The sequence below is a fragment of the Psammomys obesus genome, unplaced genomic scaffold, assembly GCF_907164565.1.
Source record: "Psammomys obesus unplaced genomic scaffold, mPsaObe1.curated_primary_1811, whole genome shotgun sequence".
NCBI classification, from domain to species: Eukaryota; Metazoa; Chordata; class Mammalia; order Rodentia; family Muridae; genus Psammomys; species Psammomys obesus.
In genome coordinates, this window is record NW_026594083.1 from 4201470 (window position 1) to 4225518 (window position 24049).

General features: G+C 35.6%; 1 protein-coding gene across 1 annotated transcript; it reads right to left on the reverse strand.

The window, feature by feature from the left end:
• Positions 1 to 387: 387 nt before the first annotated feature.
• On the reverse strand, positions 388 to 23742 carry Lipi (lipase I). The gene is made up of 9 exons (XM_055617843.1): positions 23431 to 23742; positions 17949 to 18057; positions 16366 to 16467; positions 15822 to 15911; positions 14703 to 14870; positions 12304 to 12408; positions 10621 to 10732; positions 5782 to 5958; positions 388 to 475 (listed from the first exon to the last, which is right to left on the reverse strand). The coding sequence occupies exons 1-9, from the start codon at positions 23725 to 23727 to the stop codon at positions 388 to 390; spliced, it is 1248 nt and encodes a 415-aa protein (XP_055473818.1). The 5' UTR covers positions 23728 to 23742.
• Between the last annotated feature and the right edge of the window lie 307 nt (positions 23743 to 24049).

Below are 24049 nucleotides of genomic sequence, written 5' to 3' on the forward strand. Positions count from 1 at the left end.
ACACATTTTCAAATTAAAAATAAAGTAATTTTTTTTCTACCACAATAGAGCTATATAGTGACATTGGTTCGTTTTACTACAAAGCGCTAAACTTCCTTCTTCCCTTTAGAAACAGTTTTTTACATGTTCGCTTCTTATTATGCTAGATAACAGGTATAAACATTCAGTGTTAAAATTTATTTAGGAAACATATAAGATTAGAATACATTCAGAATGCTTTTTGTCATATGCATATTTTGTTTTCTAATTTTTGATCCTTCAAAATGTATTAAAATAGATATACCTGAATTGTAGATTGAATAATGCACTCTAAAACAATGGTTGGTTACATTGTTGCACTTGACAAAACCTTTAGTCCATAATTTTAAACTGGATGGTAGGAGGTATTCACACCATCTGTGTCTTACATGCATCTGGTTGAAGTTCTTTCCTTATTCTTTCTTTAAGTACAAAATTATACTTACAAAATGGTGGTCTTTGAAAGAAAAGAGAAAAACAGCTATTAGTAAAGTAGCAAATGTTCTTTTCTTCTAATGTAAATATTAGGATAGTCTTATCTGTAACTAGCCAGTTTTCCAAAAGTAGGGCACTGGAAAAGTTCCGTAGAAGTGAGCCCACTTGTCTCATTTGTGTGGGGATAACATAGAGACTATGCTTATACAGTAAATAAATCTCCATTCCATTCCTCTTTCTGCTACTACACAGAATGTTCACATTGTACAGGAAAAACAGTACTGTTAAAATTAGTTCCTTTCTAAATTCAGTTTTAAAGTAGCTAGAATATTCCTTCCATCATGACTACCATGAAGGAGAGTGACATATAAGACATATTTTATCCAAATGTTCTCCTTCAACACTAGTTTACCATTCAAGAAGATGAAAATATCACCATGTAAAATATTGTACATTTTAGTGAGACTGTGAATACAGTATTAGAGATAACTAAGAGATGAAACTACTGTGTTTTTTTTCATCTTAAGAATTTTAACCAAACTTTGAGCAGAGTGTAGGGAATCATATGAAAGAAGAGAGAGACCTGGAGAGAACAGGAGCTCCACAAGGACCAAATATATCTGGGCATAGGGGCTTGTCTGAGACTGATTCTCCATCCAGGGACTATGCATGGATAAAACCTAGAATCTCTGCTCGGACATAGCTCATGGCAGCTCAGTATCCAAGTGGCCCTCCTAGTAAGGAGAACAGGGACTGTCTCTGGCATGAACTCTATGGCTAATGTGTCCTCCCCCTGTGGGAGGAGCAGCCTAGCAAGGCCATAGATGAGGATATTGCATCCAGTCCTGATGAGACCTGATAAGCCAGGATCAGATGGAAGGGGAGGAGGAGCTCCCCAATTAGTGGACATAGAGAGGGGGTAAGGAGGAGATGAGGGACGGAGGGTGGGATTGGGAGGGAATGAGGGAGAGGGCTATAGCCGAAACACAAAGTAAATAAACTATAATAAATATAAAAATAAAAAATACAAAAATAAAGAATTTTGCCCAGTTGTTTATTTTCTTGTTAACCATTAAAGAAACTTGCAAACAAAAACAAAAGAAATTTAAAAACAAGCAATCAAGTTAATTAACAAAAGTTTAGTAAAATCTAAGGAAGGGGAATAATTAACACATAGCAATTATATTTTTTTAATTGTCAGTGGTAGCTAAGTCAAAAGAGATTATGTCAACTGCATAGGATAGTTATCTTACTCTTACATGAGAATCCCCAGCCTTACATGGCTGCCAGGCTCCTAGCTTGGTGGAAATACTATTGGGTGTTTTTTGTTTATTTGTTTAACCATGTCTTATTACTTAGCTCAGGCTGGTCTTGAATTCCCTATAAACCTTCTGTTCTATCCTCTATATTCAGGACTGCAGGCATGGGCCACCACAGCTATCAATGTTTTGAAATACTTAAGAGCAAATTTTGTTTAAATTTTAGATCGACTTTTATAAATAATAAATTTTATGTTTGTATATAAAATATAAACATTGAGCATTATAAAAATTAATAGGGGGCACTTCCCATTTGAAATAATAAAAGCTGCTTACAACTTTAATTTTCACATTGTGGCACTAAAATTGTGAAATGATACTACTCAAATTCTATAAAATACTTCAGATGTTGGCAGAGGCACTTTTTATTATGTTATAGGGGATCAAAGTCTGTGCCTTTATGAACTGGAGATGACTCGGGAGAGCACTTGTTGCTCTTCCAAAAGACCTTGGGAGTTGATTCCCAAAAACCACATAGCAGCTATAAACAGTTCCAAGGCACCATATGGAATCTGTAGGCACAAGTTACCCACATAGGAAAAATACATATGCACATGAAATAAATCAAAAATTATTTTTAAAAATTAAAGAAAAATTGAGGAAAGATTTCTAGTCCCTCAAAAACTTATATGCCTTCAATACTTGAATTTCTTCTGCCACATTTTACATTTAAAATGTGTCCGACCTACAAATGAAAAAGTTATCATAGCTACTCTGTGCCTTTCCAGACACATATGTCTAAAACATATGAACAAAGCAAGGGTGTCTTATTTCACTTTTTAAAATAGAAAGAAGCTCACAAGCTAACTACCATGGATTTATGTTTTTAACATATAGAATATATGTCATCTTAAATAATCCTCCCTTTATAAGGCATGTGCAACATTATAAGAACAGTTTAAACAGATACCATAGTATTTATAGACTCCAATCCCTTTGGAAGTGCAATTCCCACTTAAATGCTTTATTAAAAATATGTAAGTGGCCTTAGTCATGGTGATTATCACGGTAATATGACAATAATGAAGATACACTTGTTAGAAGAGCAAAAAGCATATACAGCTGGTCAAAATGCAAAACTTAACGCTACCTACGAAACGTACTCTGACTTTCTTAAAGTTTCTTTAAGTTTAAGACATGTCACATGATCTAACAGCCCTGCTTCTAGGTGTCTGTCGAAGATAAAAGACACCTTATAGCCACATAAAAGCGTACCTGCAAGTACAGGTTTGCAGATAAAAACAAAACCAATCCACGTCTTTCAAGTGGTGAGCGGCTGAGGAGTGAATGTATGTAATACTTTCACGATAAAATGTTCTTCATCAATAGCCTTCACTGATACAGAGAACAGCTAAGTGCAAAGTGCTACAATTACAATGGCCTACAATCCTACGTCTATACTATCAGTAAAAGTACGAGCCAGCCACAGCAGCTGGGATTAGAAGTGGAACCTAAAAGCCAAAGAGCAGCACCAATAAACTAGTGAACAGAATATTCTAAATTTTGCTTCTAGTAGTTAACTACAATCCACTTACTAAAATCCATACGAACAGACACGGAAATGAATATTTACCATTAAGCTTTTAAAAGTGGCTTCAAGCAAAGCTTTTTCTGGAAGTCATCCAAGGTGACATCCCCTCATATATATGTATATGTTCCTTAGTCCTTCAAGACTAAAATCTTGTTTACTGGGAGTTGCTGCGGGGTGACTCTGTGTGGTCTCTAACAAAATGTATCTGGAACTATAATTGCTTATCGAGGGTGTGCATATTATGGTGGGTCATAAGACATCACATCCTTTATAACTCACACCTCCCACAGGTTGGCACTCCAGATTCTCATAAGAGTGTGTATTATCTGTGTGGGCATATCTAAAGAGAAAGGGCTTCTGGATGGTTACAGCAATTTTCTAAGTAATTAAACAAAGCATACTTTCATCCAACATCTGTTAGCATCGCTATCTCTAGCCAGATGATAAGAGCTTCCAAAGTGTATTTTATATGTTCATTTTCTGTGTCAAAATGATTACATACCAATTTTATAAATCTAGTAAAATATCATAACACACACGCGGTTTCGGTTTTCAAAAAAAATCCCATGCCCGTGTGTTTCAGGCACTGGAGCACATACTAGTGGCACTGTCCTATTTCTCACTTCACCTGTGAGGATGCACGATGCACCGCAGTGGTGCAAACATCAGCTGATAAAATGGGGACACAGAAACGGAAAACATAATTAACTACGTCTTAGTTAGAAACACAACATATGAAACAATTTTCCAAATGATCTGCAATGAATAACTAAATTTATTAATTAGTGGAAATGCTTTTTATTGTAAAATATAGCTACCACATTTGGTGTACGTGAAAACAACTCTGTCCTTCAAGATAGGATAGCCCGCTCCAACCATGCATTCATAAGAAATGTCGATATTAAATAATCTTGCAGGTGTATCTGTGGACTTTGATGTTTTTGCATTCATGTCAGCCACTGGGACAATGAAACTGCCTTTCATTGCTGTAACAGCATTTTACTGATTTTTGAGTGTATGTATATCATACTGAAATTATAAAATATCTGCATTTAAATTAATTTATCAACACTCCTCTGTGGGTGTAGAATTCCTCTAAGTGTATGTTCTCAGCTCCAGAAAATGGCTCAGTCAGCAATACAAGCATGAGGACCTGAACTGGATCCCTAGCACTCACATAAAACAGCTTGGCGCAATGGCATTCTCTTAGAATTTCAGCACTGGAAAGGTGGAGAGAGGCATATTCTTTGGTCTCATTAGCATGAAGCCAGTGAGAGACACTGTCTTCAACAAAATGTGAATGACACTTGAAAAATGATACCTAAAAGTATCAACACTCACATGTATGCATGCACCCATATACAGGCATTCTATATTATTATACACACGTATGCGTATATATATATAATCATGCATTTCTTTGGTTTTTACTTTCTGCAAATACTTATCATCTCCACTGCACTTTTATAAAACATAATTGGGAATTCAAATCACGTACACATCTCTCTGTATATGGATAAAACTTGAATTAAAGCAGAAATATTACAAACAACTAGCGATATTATAATCAATCCACAAACCGTTTCACTGACCGTGAGTATATAGGTGGGATACATGTGAGATAGGCATGTGTCTTATGTGTAGTGCAGGCACCCGTACATGCGCATGAAGAGGCTGGGGATGATGTCATACTCCCCTTTGATTTTTCCACTTCAGTGCTTTGAGATACGATGTTTCACTGAGGTTGGAGAGTGTTGCTTGTCTACCCTGGCTGGCCAGCAAGCCCCACTGATTCCCCCTGTCCCTTCCATTTGCACACAGCAATGCTTGACTTTTTCAGTGTTGCAAAGAGTCCTACCCAAATCCTTATGAGGTAGCCTAAAACATAGTTTCTCTCCTCTCTTCCACTTCTCTGTCTCAATTCGTCACTGATGCAGCTGAGATTTACAGCTTTCCAGCCTTTTTCTTTTTGTCTTAAACTTTATTAAAATGATTTTTGAGCTTCAAAACAAAAGGAAACAAAAATTGGCTGATAAGCCTTTAAGGGATATATTATTGTGTGGATTCCCCAAATTTGTAATGTCCTATGAAATGTGTGTTAGTGGGGTTTTTTTTTTCTGTTGCTCAGATAATGTGATTCTAAACTGTCATAAGTATCACTCAAGACAAAAAAAAAAAAAAAATACATTTTTAAACATTTTAGATCCTTGTGTAATAAAATCGACCAATATTTGCACACATAACAATGCATCCAGCCCTGATGAGCCCTGCTAGGCTAGGGTCAGAGGGAAGGGGAGGAGGACCTCCCCTAGCAGAGGACTTGGGGAGGGGCACGGAAAGAAATGAGGGAGGGAGGATGGGATTGGGAGGGGATAAGGGAGAGGGCTACAGCTGGGATACAAAGTAAATAAACTGTAATTGATATAAAAAAACAATAATTTTTAAAAATATATTGTAATCAAAATTTAGATTTCATACCTTTCTGGATATGTGAGTGATTTTAACATGAGACTCTGGATTCCGTATTGGCATGTGGGACAGGGAACACTTGAGGACTGAAAGTATGTCATGTAGATGCGTGAAACGTTCCGAACATCACTTAAAACCCGAGCAAGAATCTTGCTTTTATGAAGATTATTGAAAGTCTTGCTCCTCCTAAGCAGAAAAACTAGATATGCTTAATATATTAACAAATTAAACATTTTTTTCTAAAATCAGTGTAATACTACTTAGGCAAAACACAGAGGACAATTTTATAAGGAAGAAGTCAGACAAGACAGAATAAAATAACAGTAAGGATATATTGTAAACCATTCTTCATCCTCATAGTTCCTTCAATCAATGAGTTCAAATTGGTAACTGTTATTCTCTAACACTTTTTAAAATATTTTCCCTAAAATAAAGTACAAAAAATACTGAGATTTAAAATTAAAAGTAAATATAATATTTTATACTCATAATTTTATGACCACTCTCAGTGAATAAGGGATTGTAACAAGGCTTAGAGCATACATTTGAACCTTATTTAGCCAGCACCTTCCTTTTTAGGAGAAGAATGGCCACGTTAAAGGTATGAAAACTGAGATTGAAACCATACAAATTGCTTTCTAGAATTCACGCAGCTATTAGTCAATCATGTGCTATGGAAAACCGTGTATGTTAATTCTGTGCATTACTCCTTCCCCCAATTCTTCATCTTTGTGTACCGGAAACATGAGCCCATAAAATAATTCTCATCATTATAATGTAGGCAAAATCCAAGCAAAATAGAGGCCTTTCTACTGCCATGTCTCAAATTAAGTGTCTAAAATAAAGGACATAAGAGAAGTAGACCCCAGGAGCCATGGGATTTGGGTCAGAAGAAGGAGAACAAAAGAAGTAAATAAAGAGGAGAAACAGAAGGAAGGAGAATAAAGAAAGGAAAGACAAATCTTCATTGAAAGAATAAGGGAGGGTGGGATTGGGAGAAATGAGGGAGAGAGCTATGGCTGGGATACAAAGTAATAACCTGTGATTAATATAAAAAAATAAAAAGTAATATAAAAAAGAATACTGTATCTAGAAGGGAAAATTACTGGAGCAAAGGCAAGCGTCCACTTTGAACAGAGAGTGGCACTTGGAACCCTAGGCATTTCCTACCAACCCTGACCTCTCCTAGTCCTACTATCCTTTACATTCTTCACCAAGCTTAGTCTCTTAAGGATGTCACTATTCCCTTCAAAGTTCATGTCTTTGCTCTTCCCCTAGCAGGATTACCCACTTTTTCCCCGAATATGACTTCATTGGACATATCTCCAGTATGTTTCAAAGACCATCTGCAGATTTCACAGTGACTGCAGCACACCCAAATAGGAACGTCACCTACAAATTGCCATCTTCCCCAGGGGTTCCAACCGCCTAGACTCTTCTTCCTTCCCTCCACCTATCCCCTCTCTGTCATTCTCCACTCTCTACTCTCCTTCCTTGTGTCTGAATTGCTTCAGTGTAAAAAAATCAATAACAGCTGTCTGGAGGAATGATGGATATCATAATTTGGGCTTACTTATTAATTTAATGTCTATGTGCTGCAATAGTCTAAAAATTTTTAAGACAAAAATCTAATTTATTTAAAAAATAAACTTCAATGCTTAGCATGTTTTCTTGACTGTGTACTCTCTGAAAACATTTCTTGAATGATTAACTTGTATTCTGTCCATGGATCTCTACTCCATGTCCATGATTTGGTATAGAAGAAATTTTTAAACATTTTAGATTGTCCAAAGTTCAAAGTTTGAAGTTATTCTAAGCTGGCTTACTTTCCTCAATTTTACACTTCAGATCAATCATAAAAGCACATCACATATATGTTTGGAAGCCTTAAAACTTCTAGAAGATATCTTCTTGTCTTTTTTTTTTTGTTGTTCCACTCAACTTGTCCATCACTTGTTTCCTCCATCTGTCACTCAAACATGACAGTAGCTATCTCTGAAGACTCTCAAGTTTCCTTTAAACTTACTATCATCTGTAAGACTGCTCTAATCCAAGCATTTAATACTCATATTAAATGTACTCAAAAGTACTACCTAGTACTCAAGACCTAGTACTCAAAAGCCTACAGTGAGATCTGGTGATACAGCTTGGTGTGTAAAGGCTGCCAACCCTGACAGCCTGAGATTCATTCTTGGAACCCAGGAGACTTGATACCCCAGAATTGTTCTCTGGTTCACAGGTGCATGCTGTACCATGCTTACCCTACCTCCCACCACACGCAGACATATTCACAATGATATAATAATAAAAAATAATAAAATTTTATGCTGATAAAACGTTACATTTCACATCCTACTATTCAACTGAGTGCTCTTTAGCAACACTGAATCAAATACAGTGTTCACAGGTCATTTTTAGGAGAGGGGGGCTGGATGAGAAGAAGAAAAGGGAGAAGATGAGAAGGAGGAGCAGAAGGAAGAGGAGGGAGAAGTAGAGTGATCATAATGCAAATGTTGAGCTCAGCATTCATGCATGCGAGTCGCAGTTGATCCTAATCCTTCTCTGTTTGGTAGTGTGCATTGTATAAAGAATAAATATTCCTCTTTCAGTTATTGACAGGGAAATGCATACTCTTTTAAGACTCTTCGATTCTCCTATTATTTGAACAAAAAAGTTCAAATGCCAAGTACCTCTAATAGGAAAAACAAAAGCCAAGCTTAGGTGGACACATTATAATGAGCATACATGTTCTCATAGTTTTATCCGTTTATATATTAAATCCATTATGAGTAAAATGCATCACTCTTTTACGGTGTCTAACTGTTTGCAAAATAAATCAGAACAGATTTCTTCACCTGCTGGAAAAATTGAAACAGCTGTGGCAAGAATGCTGTTTATAAGTTTAGTTGTTCTGTTTCCTCCAGGACATTGAAAGAAATTTCTCCCAGTTTGGTTATAGGACTGCATTACTGTCGCATGTGTTTACCTCTTCTCTGCCTTCAGACAGTATATTAAGTGAAAATGTATCATGAAACTCACTACTCTGATTCAATTATGTGTTAGCTTCCGCCATTGTATTGAGACTCCTTCTGAACAATATCACTATTTCAGTTTGAGTGCCCAGATGTACTTAAAACATCTGAATGTGTTTAGTTATAAAAAATGTGCTGAGTAGGTGAATTAATTCAAAAGCTAACAGTATATTTATGATCAAAAGAAATGATACTCTGTATGTATGTATATAAACATATAAAACTATATAATTTAAGAGATCTACATAAATGAACTATTTAATGAATATATTTTGTATAACAACATATAATATATGATCAGTGTCCAAGCTTGGATGAAAAGGAATTGAAAAGTTCTCTCAATCAAAATATGAACCTGGAGAGAAGTAAGGAATTTAGATCAAAATTCTTATGTGATATATTTTTTATCTTCTTTGAGTGACTGAAAGGAGGTGAAGTAGAGGAGAAAAATAAATACTTTCACACACCCATTTTCATGTCACCACCAATTTATCTGCAATGATTCTTACTAATTTAAAAGTTTTAATTATAGGCTGCAATGTGAAAATATTTATCTCATTTTTTTTTACCTTCCTGGTGTTCACCCAGTATTTTATTTCTGAGAATGATCTTAGCATCCATGATAAGAGCCCTTAGTTTTACTTCATTTTGAAGACCTTAAATATTTTGCAATATAAATTTTTTTCTTGTGATCTTCTTCATGAATTTCAAAGTTTAAAATATTTCCTCTATGTCACCATCATGCCTACTATGAGATATGGCTATGTGTTATATTTTATGACATTGGAGACTTTTAATTAAATGCCAATAGCACTGTAGTGTTAAGGAGATTGTTTTCATTGTTTGATAGTTAAACTTGTGTCCAGTCATGCAGGTTTTCATCTCTCATAGTTAAAAACCAACTGAATCTGTGAGTCACAATATGCTCAGACCGAAGACTAAAGACACATTATATTTACGCCATTGGACAGTTAAGGTATTATGACTATTTAAGCTGTGACAATAGTAAATATTGGAGTTGGAAATTGTAGCTCTTGCAACTCAAAAATCACCAATAACAGGTCAAAGCTGAAGCCAGTTTATAGCCCATCAGTTGTCAAATAAACTTTATTGTTTACTTAGTCACCACACATAAAAAAATGTTTTACTATTTGGTGACATTCTAGAATTTTAAACCAGCACACTGAAAATTATAATTTCAATAAAACATTCACCTTTGTATCTTTTTTCCTTAAGAAAAAAAATGTTTTTTATTTTAATAATTTATCTAGAGATAAATAGATGTTCAGCACACTTCAGCTGAGAATGTGCTTAAAGATTATGGAGCTTTAGAAACATGTCTATGCAATTACATATATGTAAAAAGTTCATTGGAATTGAGGGAAAAATATGTCTCAATATATATTTGGAAGTTATATGATTCAGAGTTCTCTAAATGTTGTACTTTCATTGACTGATGGTAATAGATTTTTATTTACAAAACTGTGAAAATAATATTGACTAAAAGCCGGACAGAGTGAGCAAGCAAGATGGTTAGAAGGACTTAATTAATTAATTAAGAGTAAAAAAAAATTACAAAAGTGGCTTCTCCCATTCCTCTTACATTTGTGGCCATGAGCTGTGAAATATTTGCTTTCTATTTCATATTCAATATTGTCCCATAGAATGAAAGAGTAGAACATTATATATTAAATGATGCTAATATAAATCCTCTCTATTTAGTAAATTTACTCCAAATTATCTACTTAACCATGTATATATTTCAAATAAGCAAAGATGTGATTTATCAGAAAAGTAAATAATAAATGATACTTACATGTAGAGCTTGGGGTATTGAAATTCCCCAAGATTATTTAATAAACTAAATGAAATTGAGCCATTCCTCATAGTTTCATCCAAAGCAACTATGCTGATAACAAAATAGTAGGCTACAAAAAAATGCAAAATGTTATTCACATTATGTTTAAAACTTCCTTTTGTTTTGCTACATATGCAAGTATACACACAAGGACTCATGATATATACAGTAGTTCCCATATTTTATATGCAAATAAAAATATTCAGATAAAATAATTTACCAGTGAATAATACAATCTACTTCATATCAATTTATCTCTAAAATATTTTTAATTCTTTGAGAATTTCAAAGATATTATTTTGATATTATTCATTCTTATTCCCCAATTCCCATATCCACCATCTTTTTATTTCTATGCCAGTCAACTTCCAGTTCTCTAATTTTTCCTCCCCACTGAATACAGATTATGTTGCCCAACCCTTCTTGGGAGTAGAACCTGCCCTGAACTGTGGTCAACATACGAGGGGGACACATCCTTATAGAAAACATTTAAAAAATCTGTGTCATATTTTGAAAAATAAGAACCTGCCAGAAAATCTTGAGTGTGGTGATAATTTGGCTAAATTGATACTAAATTCTAACTCCTCTGTAAGGCAATTAAACAACATTTTGTTTTTCAGGAACATATTTAAATGTTATAAGGTCTCCCAATTACCTGTTAATATATACAGATAAAATTGCTTGACAACTTTAATCATCAATCACATTGGCCTCTGAGAAATAGTAGTGAAGTTAAATAACTGTATGTAGTGTAAATTTATTAGAGATGTTATACCTTAGCTAGACACATGCAGAGATATGCTAATCCAAAAAAATGGGTCTCATATTTTAAAATATATGAGCTCACATTTTAAAAAGATAAAGCTTTAAAAAAATAATTGGCCAAGAGGATTCACTATTGAAAAGCCATCAGTAGGGTATATTTTAGCAATGAAAATATTAACAATGAAAATTAGTGAGAGATGTTGAATCAAAATATATATGTAGAGAGCTGAAGTTCTGAAATATAAGTGAAGATTTAATCTGAAGAGGAAGAAGAAGAAAAAAGAAGAAAGTGGCTGAAAAAGAGAATGAACTAGGAGATGTGAGTTCAGGAGGCACACGTAACTACGATTTTAAACTAAATGGAGCTAGTGTGGGTTGATTCTAAGATTGCTTGGGAAGGTTGATGTTGACTCAACTTTCTAGTTTTGACTGCCATTATTACCATTGTCTGGCTGTTTAAGCTTATATAACCATGGTATTTGGGAGCCAGTAACTTGATTGTTCAATTTACAGTTTTAGAAACAATGAAAAGTCACAGTTAAAGATCATTCTCCCTGGTGGGGTGACATAGTTAGCCCACAGAAGAAGAGGATCCAAGCAGTCCTGATGGAACCTGATAGGCTAGGGTCAGACACTACTGGAAGAGGACTTCCCCCATTAATGGACTAATGGAGAGGGATAGTGGAGGAAGAAAGGAGGAAAGGAGAGTCGGACTGGCAAGAGAAGCCAGAAGGGACTACAACGAAGGTACAAAGTGAGAAAATTGTAGAAGGAGAAGAAGAAGAACAACAACAACAATTATAACCTTGATTTCACTTATTTTGAAATAACATGTTTTTACATAATTATTTTTTTATTTAAATGCAAACAACTTACAACAGAATGGATTTTCACTACTGGTATCCAAATATACAGTGGTCCTAAGAGGCCATTCTTCTGTTCTCTTTTTCAGATCTTCTCTCCATTGCTTAGCTTGATTACCTAAGATTTGAGAAACAGAACACAGGAATTGAATTTTGATCAAAGAGCAAACTAACTTTTCAAATCAGTAAAGTTCTTAAATATCAATGTATATAATCAAATACAGAATAAAGGGTACCTTTAAAATATGTAAGATACTTTAATTTTCAAAGTAACTTATGTTCAATATTAACAAAAATTACTTTACTGTCTGAAAATCTTATTAGAACTTGACCTAATTTGTATGACCGAGATCTACTTGTCTCAGTTTTTATACCATAAAAGAAATCAGGAGTTTATGAATAACTATTTTGGTAAATTCACCAGAATAATTAATTAAATTGCATATAATTTGGAAATACAATTTAACTATAAGAATAAAATCACAATTAATCCCACATATATAATGTTGTATGTATATTATAATAAACATAAACATAAATAAGTACACATATTCCTATGTTTTGAATATATTTATTATATATGTGTGTATATAATACATATTAAATTACTAATATATTAAATATATCTAGATGTTTCTTTACTTATACCTGAAAATGTTTACATTTTAAAATATTTATTAATTACATTTTATTCACTTTGTATCCCCCCTGTAGCTTCCTCCCCCTCTCCTACCAATCCCATCCTTCCTCCCCCTTCTCCACCTATGTCCCTCCCCAAGTACACTGATAGGTGAGGTCCTTCTCTCCTACCTTCTGATCCTAGTCTATCAGATCTCATCAGGAGTGGCTGCATTGTCTTCCTCTGTGGCCTGGTAATGCTGCTCCTCCCTCAGGGGGAGGTGATCAAAGAGCAGGCCAATCAGTTCATGTCAGAGACAGTCCCTCTTCCCATTAGTATGGAACCCACTTGGACACTGAACTGCCATGGGCTACATCTGTGCAGAGGTTCTAGGTTATCTCCATGAATGGTCCTTCATTGGAGTATCAGTCTCAGAAAAGACCCCTGTGCTCAGATTTTTTTGGTTCTGTTGCTCTCCTTTTGGAGCTCCTGTCCTCTCCAGGTCTTACTATCTCCTACTTCTTTTAAAAGATTGCCTGAACTCCACCCAAAGTTTGCTATAAGTCTTAGCATCTGCTCTGATACCTTGCAAGGTAGAGCCTTTCAGAGATCCTCTGTGATAGGCTCCTGTCCTGTTCCCTGTTTTCTCCCTCCTTCGATGTCCATCCTATCTGCCTTTCTGAATGGGGATTGAACATCTTAGCCAGAGTCCTCCTTCTTGATTAGTTTCTTAAGGTGTACAAATTTTAGTATGTTTATCCTACATTATATGTCTAATATCCACTTATGAATGAGTATATACCGTATATGTATTTCTGCTTCTGGGATACCTCACTCAGGATGATTTTTACCAGTCCCACCATTTGCCTGCAAATTTCATGATTTCCTTGTTTTTTATTGCTGAGTAATATTCCATTATGTAGGTATACCAAAATTTATATATCCATTCCTCAACTGAGGGGCATCTAGGCTGTTTCCAGCTTCTGGCTATTACAAATAAAGCTGTTGTTAACATGGTTGAGCAAATGTCTTTTCTGTATACTTGAGCATGTTTTGGATAGATGCCTACGAGTGGTATAGCTGGGTCTTGAGGAAGCACTATTCCTAATAAACTCAGAAAGCGCCAGATTGATTTCCAAAGTGGTAGTACAAGTTTACATTCCCACCAGGAATGGAGGAGGCATCCCTTTCTCCACATCCTCTCCAGCATGTGTTGTCACTTGACTTTTTCATCTGATGTGTGTAAGGTGAAATCTCAGGGTCACTTTGATTTGCATTTCCCTGATAGCTAAGGATGGTGAACATTTCTTTTAGTGTTTCTCTGCCATTCGATATTTCTCCATTGAGAATTCTCTGGGTTTCTTGTTATTTCATATGAAGTTGAGGATTTTTTTTCTTTTTTTATGGTTTATTATGTTTTCCTGATATGTAAGGCATTAACTGCATGTAATCCTTGACTACCTGCTGAGAGCAATTGTAAAGCTAGCTATGGTATACACTCACATCTCTTTACTTGTACCAAAGACTTCCTGTGTTAAAAAAAAAAAAAAAAAAAAGGAACAGAGCAAACTTCCCAGTATACAAAGAATATAGAATGTCTGCCTTTGAGCACAGGAAGAGAAAAGGGAAAATTCCTTAAAAAATATGTCAGGGAATGTATACTCTGATTCTACCATTACCCCACTGATAATTTTCTCCCATGCCATGACATAATAAGAGGTTAATATGAAGGACTCTTTTGATGCCAGTCTAAAATACTAGTGCTACGACGTTAGTCATACAGGTTCTCTCACCTAGTCTAGGGCAGGAGTCTTTGTAAAGGTCCCCACAGTCCACACATAATCCTCTCTGGTAATCTCTGTAGGACCGACAAGGAAATGAAACAAAATTGCACCTTGTTTCAAAAGCGGCAAGGAACAAGTAAATGGCCCTCTGATGGTTACAACTAATGAAATTAATTCCTTAGGGGTGAGGAAAAAAAAAGCAAAAATCATTGTAAATACATGAAATCAGGTTCAAGTGAATCACAGAAAAACTATTAAGTTAAATTAAATTCTGTACTTCTTTTGCATACAAAGCATTGACCACAATATAATTGTATCCCAACCTATCAAGAAGTCCCATTAAAATCTTAAATTGGGCATGTCTTTTTTTCATGAAATTAATGAAACATTTTCATAAAGTAATAAGCCATAAGGCATAGACGTTTAACTGCCTGCACAAACACACTGCAGCAATATTTACGATTATAGTATTTCTCCCTTCTAATTCTATACCCCTAAAATTTTGATCCAGTGTCAAATATCTCTATTAAGGCAAGCGGTCTTAAAACTCACTTACCTCACTTCCTTTCCCGAATCTTTTATATTTTCTTTCTTTGTTTCAAACTCCTCTCGTCCCAGTGGCATTTGATCATGCACTAAACTGCCATGGTGCCCAAGTGACCCAGATTCCACACTCAGAGACCATGGGTCAACCAAGTGGCCAGAGATAAAGAATCTGTGCTATGTGGTAATATGTTAACCATACCTGCTAAATCTTAGAATCAAACTCAAGTTCTAGGATATTCTAGGACACTTTAGCTATATGTGTTTTTCTAGATAACGTGAAATTCTTATCTGTGGTTAAAATGATGAACTAGAATCTTTGAAACCACGCAAAACAGGTTTCCTCCGTGACCAAGTGTTTTATATGCTAGTAAACTTTGTACATTGAGTGGTATCAATTTAAATTCTTTCTTGCCAAAAACTCTCCTGAGTCATTATCAAAAATTCTAATTTAAAAATATTGCCCAGAAATTTAGAAAATAAAAAGTTCAGTTTTGAATCATGTGTAAATATAATCGGAATATATCTTAGAAAAAAAATCTATTTCCAATAAAATTAAAAGGAATGAAAATACTTTTGATGTACCTGAAAAAACTGTTGTAGGACAACCTGGCTGCCGTTTTCCTCCATTTGGATAAAAGTCAACATGTCCGACTGGCTGTAGCATGCCTAAACCTAGAAAGAAAGCACCCATGAAGAAAGCAGTCTTGCTAGGCCACAGAGAAGGACATTGCAGTCAGTCCTGAAGAGACCTGATAAGCTCAGTTCAGATGCAAGGGAAGGAGGACCTCCCCTATCAGTGGACTTAGAGAGGGGTCAGGAGGAGATGAGGGAGGGAGAGTGAGATTGGGAGGGAATGAGGGAGGGGCTACAGCTGGGATACAAAGTAAATAAACTGTAATTGATAGAAAAAATTAATAAAAACACAAAGGACTTATAAAAATAAAAATAATAAACACCAAGGCAAACAACACTAGAACCCAATGCAAAAAAAAAACAAACAAACAAACAAACAAAAAAACAAACAAAATGAAACCTCAATTCTTTCTTATTTTACAACCTCTTCCTCAGGATCTAAATTTCACATTTTGTTTTTAAACACAAACCTCATAAATACTTATTATTTTACCATTGGAATCAGAATGGATGACATCTACAAATTTTGCATCAGTGTAATCTAATCTGCTATTCGCTGGTTTTCTAGAAAAGTTTGGTCCAGCTGGGTCAAGACCTGAAATGCAAGATAGGAAATATCAATCTAATTATATTTTACTACTTTGCTCTGTTTGATACTTGCACAGTGTCAGTTATAAACATAAATATTTGCAATTTCGTTTTCACATGTCAAAACATATCATTATTCAAATGTTTATTGGCACCCTTCAAAAATGTTCCAATCACAGGAAAAAGTCTCTACAAAATATTAAGACATTTTTAGCATTTTTAACTAAGGAGCAGATGGATTAAGCTATGTAACTCTGTATTTCATAGTAATTGTGACCTCTATTGATGGAGGAAAAGAGCTAACAAATGTCATCTGGACCTCTCTTGAATTATTTGTCTTTATTGGCCTCATCCTATATCTGTCAGTAGGTCTAAAGTGTTTTTCAGATATCAAGACTTTTGAGGTTACAGAATAAAAGGAATTTACTATTTTCTTAGCTTTCTATTTTGCCTCTACGAAGAGTTTGTTATACATCCTTAAGGGATAATGTTACAAATTCCATGAAATATGGGTGTTAGTCTATAAAATGAATTCTAACTTAACGTTCATTGACTTTCTGACCAAAGCAAAGGGGTGGTAATAAAATTCTGTCCATTAAAGAAAAGACACCCTGTTTTCCAGACTGACAGGACAGAAGAAAAAAAAATAATTTAAAAAGTTGTCCTTTAAATCACATAAATATACAAATCAATGTTATTTTAACTATTATTTACCTAACACCCTTCCATTGTTCCTATTTTATTTCTCAGCCTGTTTAACTGAGTGGCCTACCTCTAACTTTTTCTTCCTCTAACCTTTTTCTGATGTAAGCAATCTGTATTTTTGGTTTTTTAAAATTTTGTCGTTGTATGTCAGTAGAGCAAAAGACAAGGAAGCGCAAACATCTACATGAGTAATTTCACCTCTACTTCCCCTCTTTTATGGAATTTTATTATGACAATGTTATCCTTTATAAATAATTAGAATTGTCATAATTATCTATCCCCTTGATAGGGATATAAATAATTGTTTAATAACCTGACCCGGACAAAGGATGGAAATTTATGTGAGCACCATGTGGTTGCTGCCTTTAACTCCAGTTAAGTTTACTGTATGAATCTGAATGATCTTGAGAATAACAATGTCTCAAAGTTGAATAGCAACTCCTGATTTGTCTAGTACTCAAATATATATTTAAAATAATGAAAATACAACAATCCTTGTGAATATGAACCATATAGCTATTTTTTTAATCTAACGAATAAATGATATTAACTGAATGGATCAAATTTTCTCATTTGTAGTCTTTGGCATTTAGATAAAGCTACAGAGCTATATAGTTGTTTTTTGTGTCCATCACAGTAACTAAGTAAGAATTCACAATCTAGAGTAAAAAGTAGTATTTGAATATAGTTTGTAACTATGCCTGCTAGATTTTTAAATAGACTAAACTCTAGTGGGACAATTGCTAAATAGTAATTTTACAATAGAAAAAAAAATTGTTTTACCTGTAATTCTTCCAAGTTGCCCTTGAAATATCTTTCCTACAAAGCCACTAATATGAGCCCCTAAGCTCATGCCTATGAAATGGAAATTGTCAAGAGATGCTCCATAGCTCTGTAATTTAAAAATACAATATAATAACTTTAATATTGGATAATTTCAAGTAATTCTTAGTATATTGACATTCTGAGATTCATTATTGATTCTGACTTCACATAGTTCTGGGATATAAGAAAGGGAATTTTCAACTTTGCAAAAATTAATTTTGTTCAGATTGCACTATGAAATATCTGATTTTCTCTATACATTTCTAGTAACATCATTAAATATTATTTGAAAATCTTAGAGATTTAATTAGCCATAATATGAAGTGAGATATGGAAAATGACATCTACTTACCAGGATATTTAATGATCAAATAGTAATAAAAAGCATGATTAGATGATTATTTTGGGCAAAATACTTTAACATGTGTTTTACAAGTTTTATATTTAATATTCATGTTTGACTTGTGAGTTATTCATATCCATCATCATATTACTTAACACTATGATTGAAAATATTAAATATTAACTAAATTACAGTCAGTAAATATCCATTTTACTAAGGAAACTAAAGTTAAAGACATGAATAAAGCTATATATAAATAATAAGATGCATTTTACATCAACTAAATTTGAATATTTGTGTCTCTGAAAATTAATATGCTGAAACCCTAACTCTTAATATTATGACCTGTATAGGGAGTGGAACATAGAGGAAGTGTTGATATCACAAAGCTGGGGCATTCAAGAATGGAGCATATATTCCGATAAAGGCTCGTTTGTTTTTTCCATAATGTAAGAACACTGTGAAAACATACAAATTATGAACCAGGACCAGATACTCAGCAGGCCCTTGCTCTTAGCCTCTTGGGCTTCAAAAATGTGAGATAAGAATGTGTTTGTGTAAAAGGTCAGTTTGCACTGTGATAGTGGCTCAAATGGACTAAGTAAGATACAGGCCTTGATCAGTTTGATTGAAAAATACATGCTAGCCTTCTTCTGTTTTCCCTTCAAGGTATATAAAAGCCCCTAGGTAGTGTTCTTAACATTAAATTTGCAGGTAAATGGTAGGAACTGGAAAGGATGATCCTGAGTGAGCTGTACCAGAAGGAGAAAGACACACACAGCATATACTCACTCATATAGACATATAATATAGGATAAACCTACTAAAATCTGTACATCCAAAGAAACTAATCAAGAGAGAGGACCCTGACTAAAATGCTCAATCCCCATCCCAAAAGGCAAAGAGGATGGACATCAGAAGAAGAAAACAGGAAACAACCTAGGAACCTGCCACAGAGGGCCTCTGAAAGGCTCTGCCCTGCAGACTATCGAAACAGATGCTGAGACTTATGGCCAAATGTTGGGCAGAGTGCATGGAATCTTATGAAAGAAGTAGTAAGTAGTAAGATCTGGAGAGTACAGGAACTCCACAAGGAGAACAACAGAACAAGAAAATTTGAACACAGGGGTCTTCCCAGAGACTCATACTCCAACCAAGTACCATGCATGGAGAAAACCTAGAATCCTTGCACAGATGTAGCCCATGGCAGTTTAATGTCCAAGTGGGTTACATAGTAATGGGAAGAGGGACTGCCTCTGACATGAACTGATTGGCCTGCTCTTTGATCACCTCCCTCTGAGGGGAGAGGAGCCCTACCAGGCCACAGAAGATGATAATGCAGCCACTCCTGATGAGCTCTGATAGACTAAGATCAGAAGGAAGGAAAGGAGGACCTCCCCTATCAGTGGACTTGAAGAGGGGCATACATGAAGAAGGGGGAGGGAATATGGGATTAGAAGGGGAGGAGGGAGGGGTTTATGGGGGATACAAAGTGAATAAAGTGTAATTAATAAAAGTTAAAAAATAAGCCTATAGCCAATAACAGACTCAATGAAGAGAATTTTAAATCATTCCCACTGACATCAGGGACAAGGCAAGGCTGCCCACTCTCTCCATATCTCTTCACCATTGTTCTTGAAGTCCTTGCTAGAGCAATAAGACAATTGAAGGAGATCAAGGGGATACAAATTGGAAAGGAAGAAGTCAAAGTATCAATATTTGCAGATGATATGATAGTATACCTGAGTGACCCAAAAAAATCTAAAAGGGAACTCCTACATTTGTTTAACACCATCAGTAAAGTGTTATAAAAAATTAACTAAAAAAAAAAAAATCAGTAGCCCTCCTGTATACAAAAGACAAAAGGGCCAAGAAAGAAATTAGGAAAACAACACCCTTCACAATAGCCACAAAGGACATAAAGTACCTTGGTGTGAGCCTAACCAAGCAAGTCAAAGACTGGTATGAAAAAAATTTCAAGTCTCTGAAGCGAGAATTAAAAGAAGATATCATAAGATGGAAAGATCTCTCATGCTCATGGCTTGGATGGATTAATATAGTAAAAATGGCCATCTTACCAAAAGCAATCTACAGATTCAATGCAATTCCCATCAAATTAACAACACAATTCTTTACAGACCTTGAAAGAAAAATTCTCACCTTCATATGGAACAACAAGAAACCCAGAAGTGCTAAAAAATTTTCTACAGTAAAAGGTCTTCAGGAGATATCTCCATCCCTGATCTCAAGCTGTACTACAGAGCAACAATACTAAAAACTGCATGGTCCTGGCATATAAACAGAATGGTGGATCAATGGAAACGAATAGAAGACCCTGACATAAATCCACACAGCTATGGACACCTGATTTTTGACAAAGATGCCAAATCCATTCAATGGAAAAAAGACAGCATCTTCAACAAATGGTGCTGGTCTAACTGGATGTCTACATGTAGAAGAATGCAAACAGATCTATACTTATTACCCTGCACAAAACTAAAGTCCAAGTGGATCAAAGACCTCAACATAAAACCACACACACTAAACCACTTAGGAGAAAAAATGGGGAATACCCTTGAACTCATTGGCACAGGAGACAACTTCCTGAACAGAACACTAACAGCACAGGCTCTAAGAGCAACAATCAATAAATGGGACCTCATGAAACTGAAAAGCTTCTGTAAAGCAAAGACAACTGTCGTCAGAACAAAACGACAGCCTACAGATTGGGAAAGGATCTTCACCAACCCTATATCTGACAGAGACCTAATATCCAGTATATATAAAAAACTAAAGAAGTTAAACAGCAAAAAATCAAGTAATCCAATTAAAAAAATGGAGTAAAGAGCTAAACAGAGAATTCTCAGTAGAGGAATATCGAATGGCAGAGAAACACTCAAAGAAATGCTCAACCTCATTAGCTGTCAGGGAAATGCAAATCAAATGGACCCGAAATTTTTCACCTTACACCCATCAGAATGGCCAAGATCAAAAACTCAAGAGACAACACATGCTGGAGAGGTTGTGGAGAAAGAGAAACCCTCCTCCACTGCTGGTCGGAATGTAATCTTGTACAACCACTGGAAATGAATTTGGCGCTTTCTCAGACAACTAGAAATAGAGCTCCCTCAAGATCCAGCTATACCACTCCTAGGCATGTACCCAAAAAAGTCTGAAGTACACAATAAGGACATTTGCTCAACCATGTTTGTAGCAGCCTTATTTGTAATATCCAGAAGCTGGAACCAGCCCAGATGCCCCTTAGTGGAGGAATGGATGCACAAATTTCAGTATACCTTAACACAATGGAATATTACTCAGCAATAAAAAAAAAAAAAAAAAAAAAAAAAAAAACAAGGAAATCATGAAATTTTCAGGTAAATGGTGGGACCTGGAAAGGATCATCCTGATTGAGCTGTCCCAGAAGCAGAAAGACACACGGTATATACTCACTCATATAGACATATAATATAGGATAAATCTACTAAAATCTGTACATCTAAAGAAACTAATTAAGAGAGAGGACCCTGACTAAAATGCTCAATCCCCATCCCGAAAGGCAAAGAGGATGGACATCAGAAGAAGAAGAAAACAGAAAACAAGTTAGGAACCTATCACAGAGGGCCTCTGAAAGGTTCTACCCTGCAGACTATCAAAGTAGATGCTCAGACGAATGGCCAACTGTTGGGCAGAGTGCATGGAATCTTATGTAAGAAGTGGGAAATAGTAAGAGCTGGAGAGGACAGAAACCCCACAAAGAGAGCAACAGAACCAGAAAATTTGAACACAGGGGCCTTCCCAGAGACTCATACTCCAACCAAGTACCAGGCATGGAAATAATCTAGAACCCCTGCACAGATGTAGCCCAAGGCAGTTCAGTGTCCAAGAGACTTACATAGTGATGGGAAGAGGGACTGACTCTGACATGATCTGATTGGCCTGCTCTTTGATCACCTCCCCCTGAGGGGGGAGCAGCCTCACCAGGCCACAGAAGATGACAATGCAGCCATTCCTGATGTGATCTGATAGGCTAAGATCAGAAGAAAGGAGAGGAGGACCTCCCCTATGAGTGGACTTGGGGAGGAGCATAAGTGAAGAATGGGGAGGGAAAGGTGGGACCAGGAGGGAGGAGAGAGGGGCTTATGGGGGGGATACAAAGTGAATGAATTGTAATTAATAAAATAAAATTAAAAAATAAAAGAAAAAGAAAAAAATACATGCAAAATTATATATATATATATATATATATATAATGACTTTACAATAATGTTCACACACCCCCAATCACTAATCCATTGTGATTTCAGGATACATAGTGTTTGAAAGAGTTTTAATTTTTTATATTTTTATTTTTTATATTAATCACAGCCTATTTACTTTGTATCCTAGCCGTAGCCCCCTCCTTCATACCCTCCCAATCCCACTCTCCCTCCCTCATCTCCTCCCTGCCCCTCTCTAAGTCCACTGCCAGGGGAGGTCCTCCTCCCCTTCCATCTGACCCTAGCTTATCAGGTATCTTCAAGACTGGCAGCCATGTCCTCCTCTGTGATTTAGCAAGGCTGTTCTTCCCTCGGGGTGGGGGTGGGGGGGTAAAGGAACCAATCATTGAGTTCATATCAGAAATAGTTCTTGTTCCCCTTACTAGGGAAACCCACTTGGATACTAGGCTACCATGGGCTATATCTCAGCAGAGGTTCTAGATTATATCCATACATGGTCCTTGTTTGAAGAAACAGTCTCATAGAGGACCCCAGTGCCCTGATATATTTAGTCCTTGTGGAGCACCTGTCCTCTCCTGGTCATATCACCTCCCCCTTATATCATATGATTCCCTGCACTCTGCCAAAGGTTTGGTAGAGTCTCCACATCTGCTTTGATACACTGCTAGGTAGAGTCTTTCTTAATAGTTTAAAGTAAATGATTTATAGATAAAAAACATATAAATAGAAAAATAAATAATTATTATTTAAGTAGACAAATATGGCTAAATATCACTATATCTAAGTCAAAGTTTCTAATGTTTATGGAAAAAGTATTAATTTCACGTATCACAAACAGTAATGAATAGCACATATACTTTACATTTTTAAGACTTACCAAAAGAATATTAATGGAGTCACTCAAACTCCGGGCAACTAATCTGGTATTTTTAACTGCTCTGTTGTAAACGAAAGTTGTGGCACCCTGGTTCCAGTCTACAACAATGAGATTTACGTCTTCGTGCTTCAGGAATGTCTTAATAAATGTGCGAAGCCACCCTGGGGTGTTGCCCAGCGGTCTGTATCCATGGACAATCCAGACAGCTTTCCTCGACAGGTTAAATCGGACATTAAGCAGGTTATTAGACTCCAACAGTGGCTCTGCACAGTTCATATTATCCCTTGAGTACAACATCAGATTTACCTTTACCTTGGGGAAAAACAAATCTTTCAAGGAGTTCATTGCATTTAACTTTGAGAATTCAAGACATGTTTTATTATTCTCTGCAAAGAAACAAAGTCAATCTGAGCATTAGGATTAAAACTGGAGTTTTGTTGGTATTGTATAATACAATTGAGCAGGAGAACTCTACTTCATTTGCAATTTAACATGATTTACTGAGCAACTATGATGCTAAAGCTATACAAGGATCAGGCAAACGACTTTCTGAATGAGAAGTAATAAAAATAACAGTAACAAATTTGAACAGATGTGATAGGTTAAAACTTATAAACAT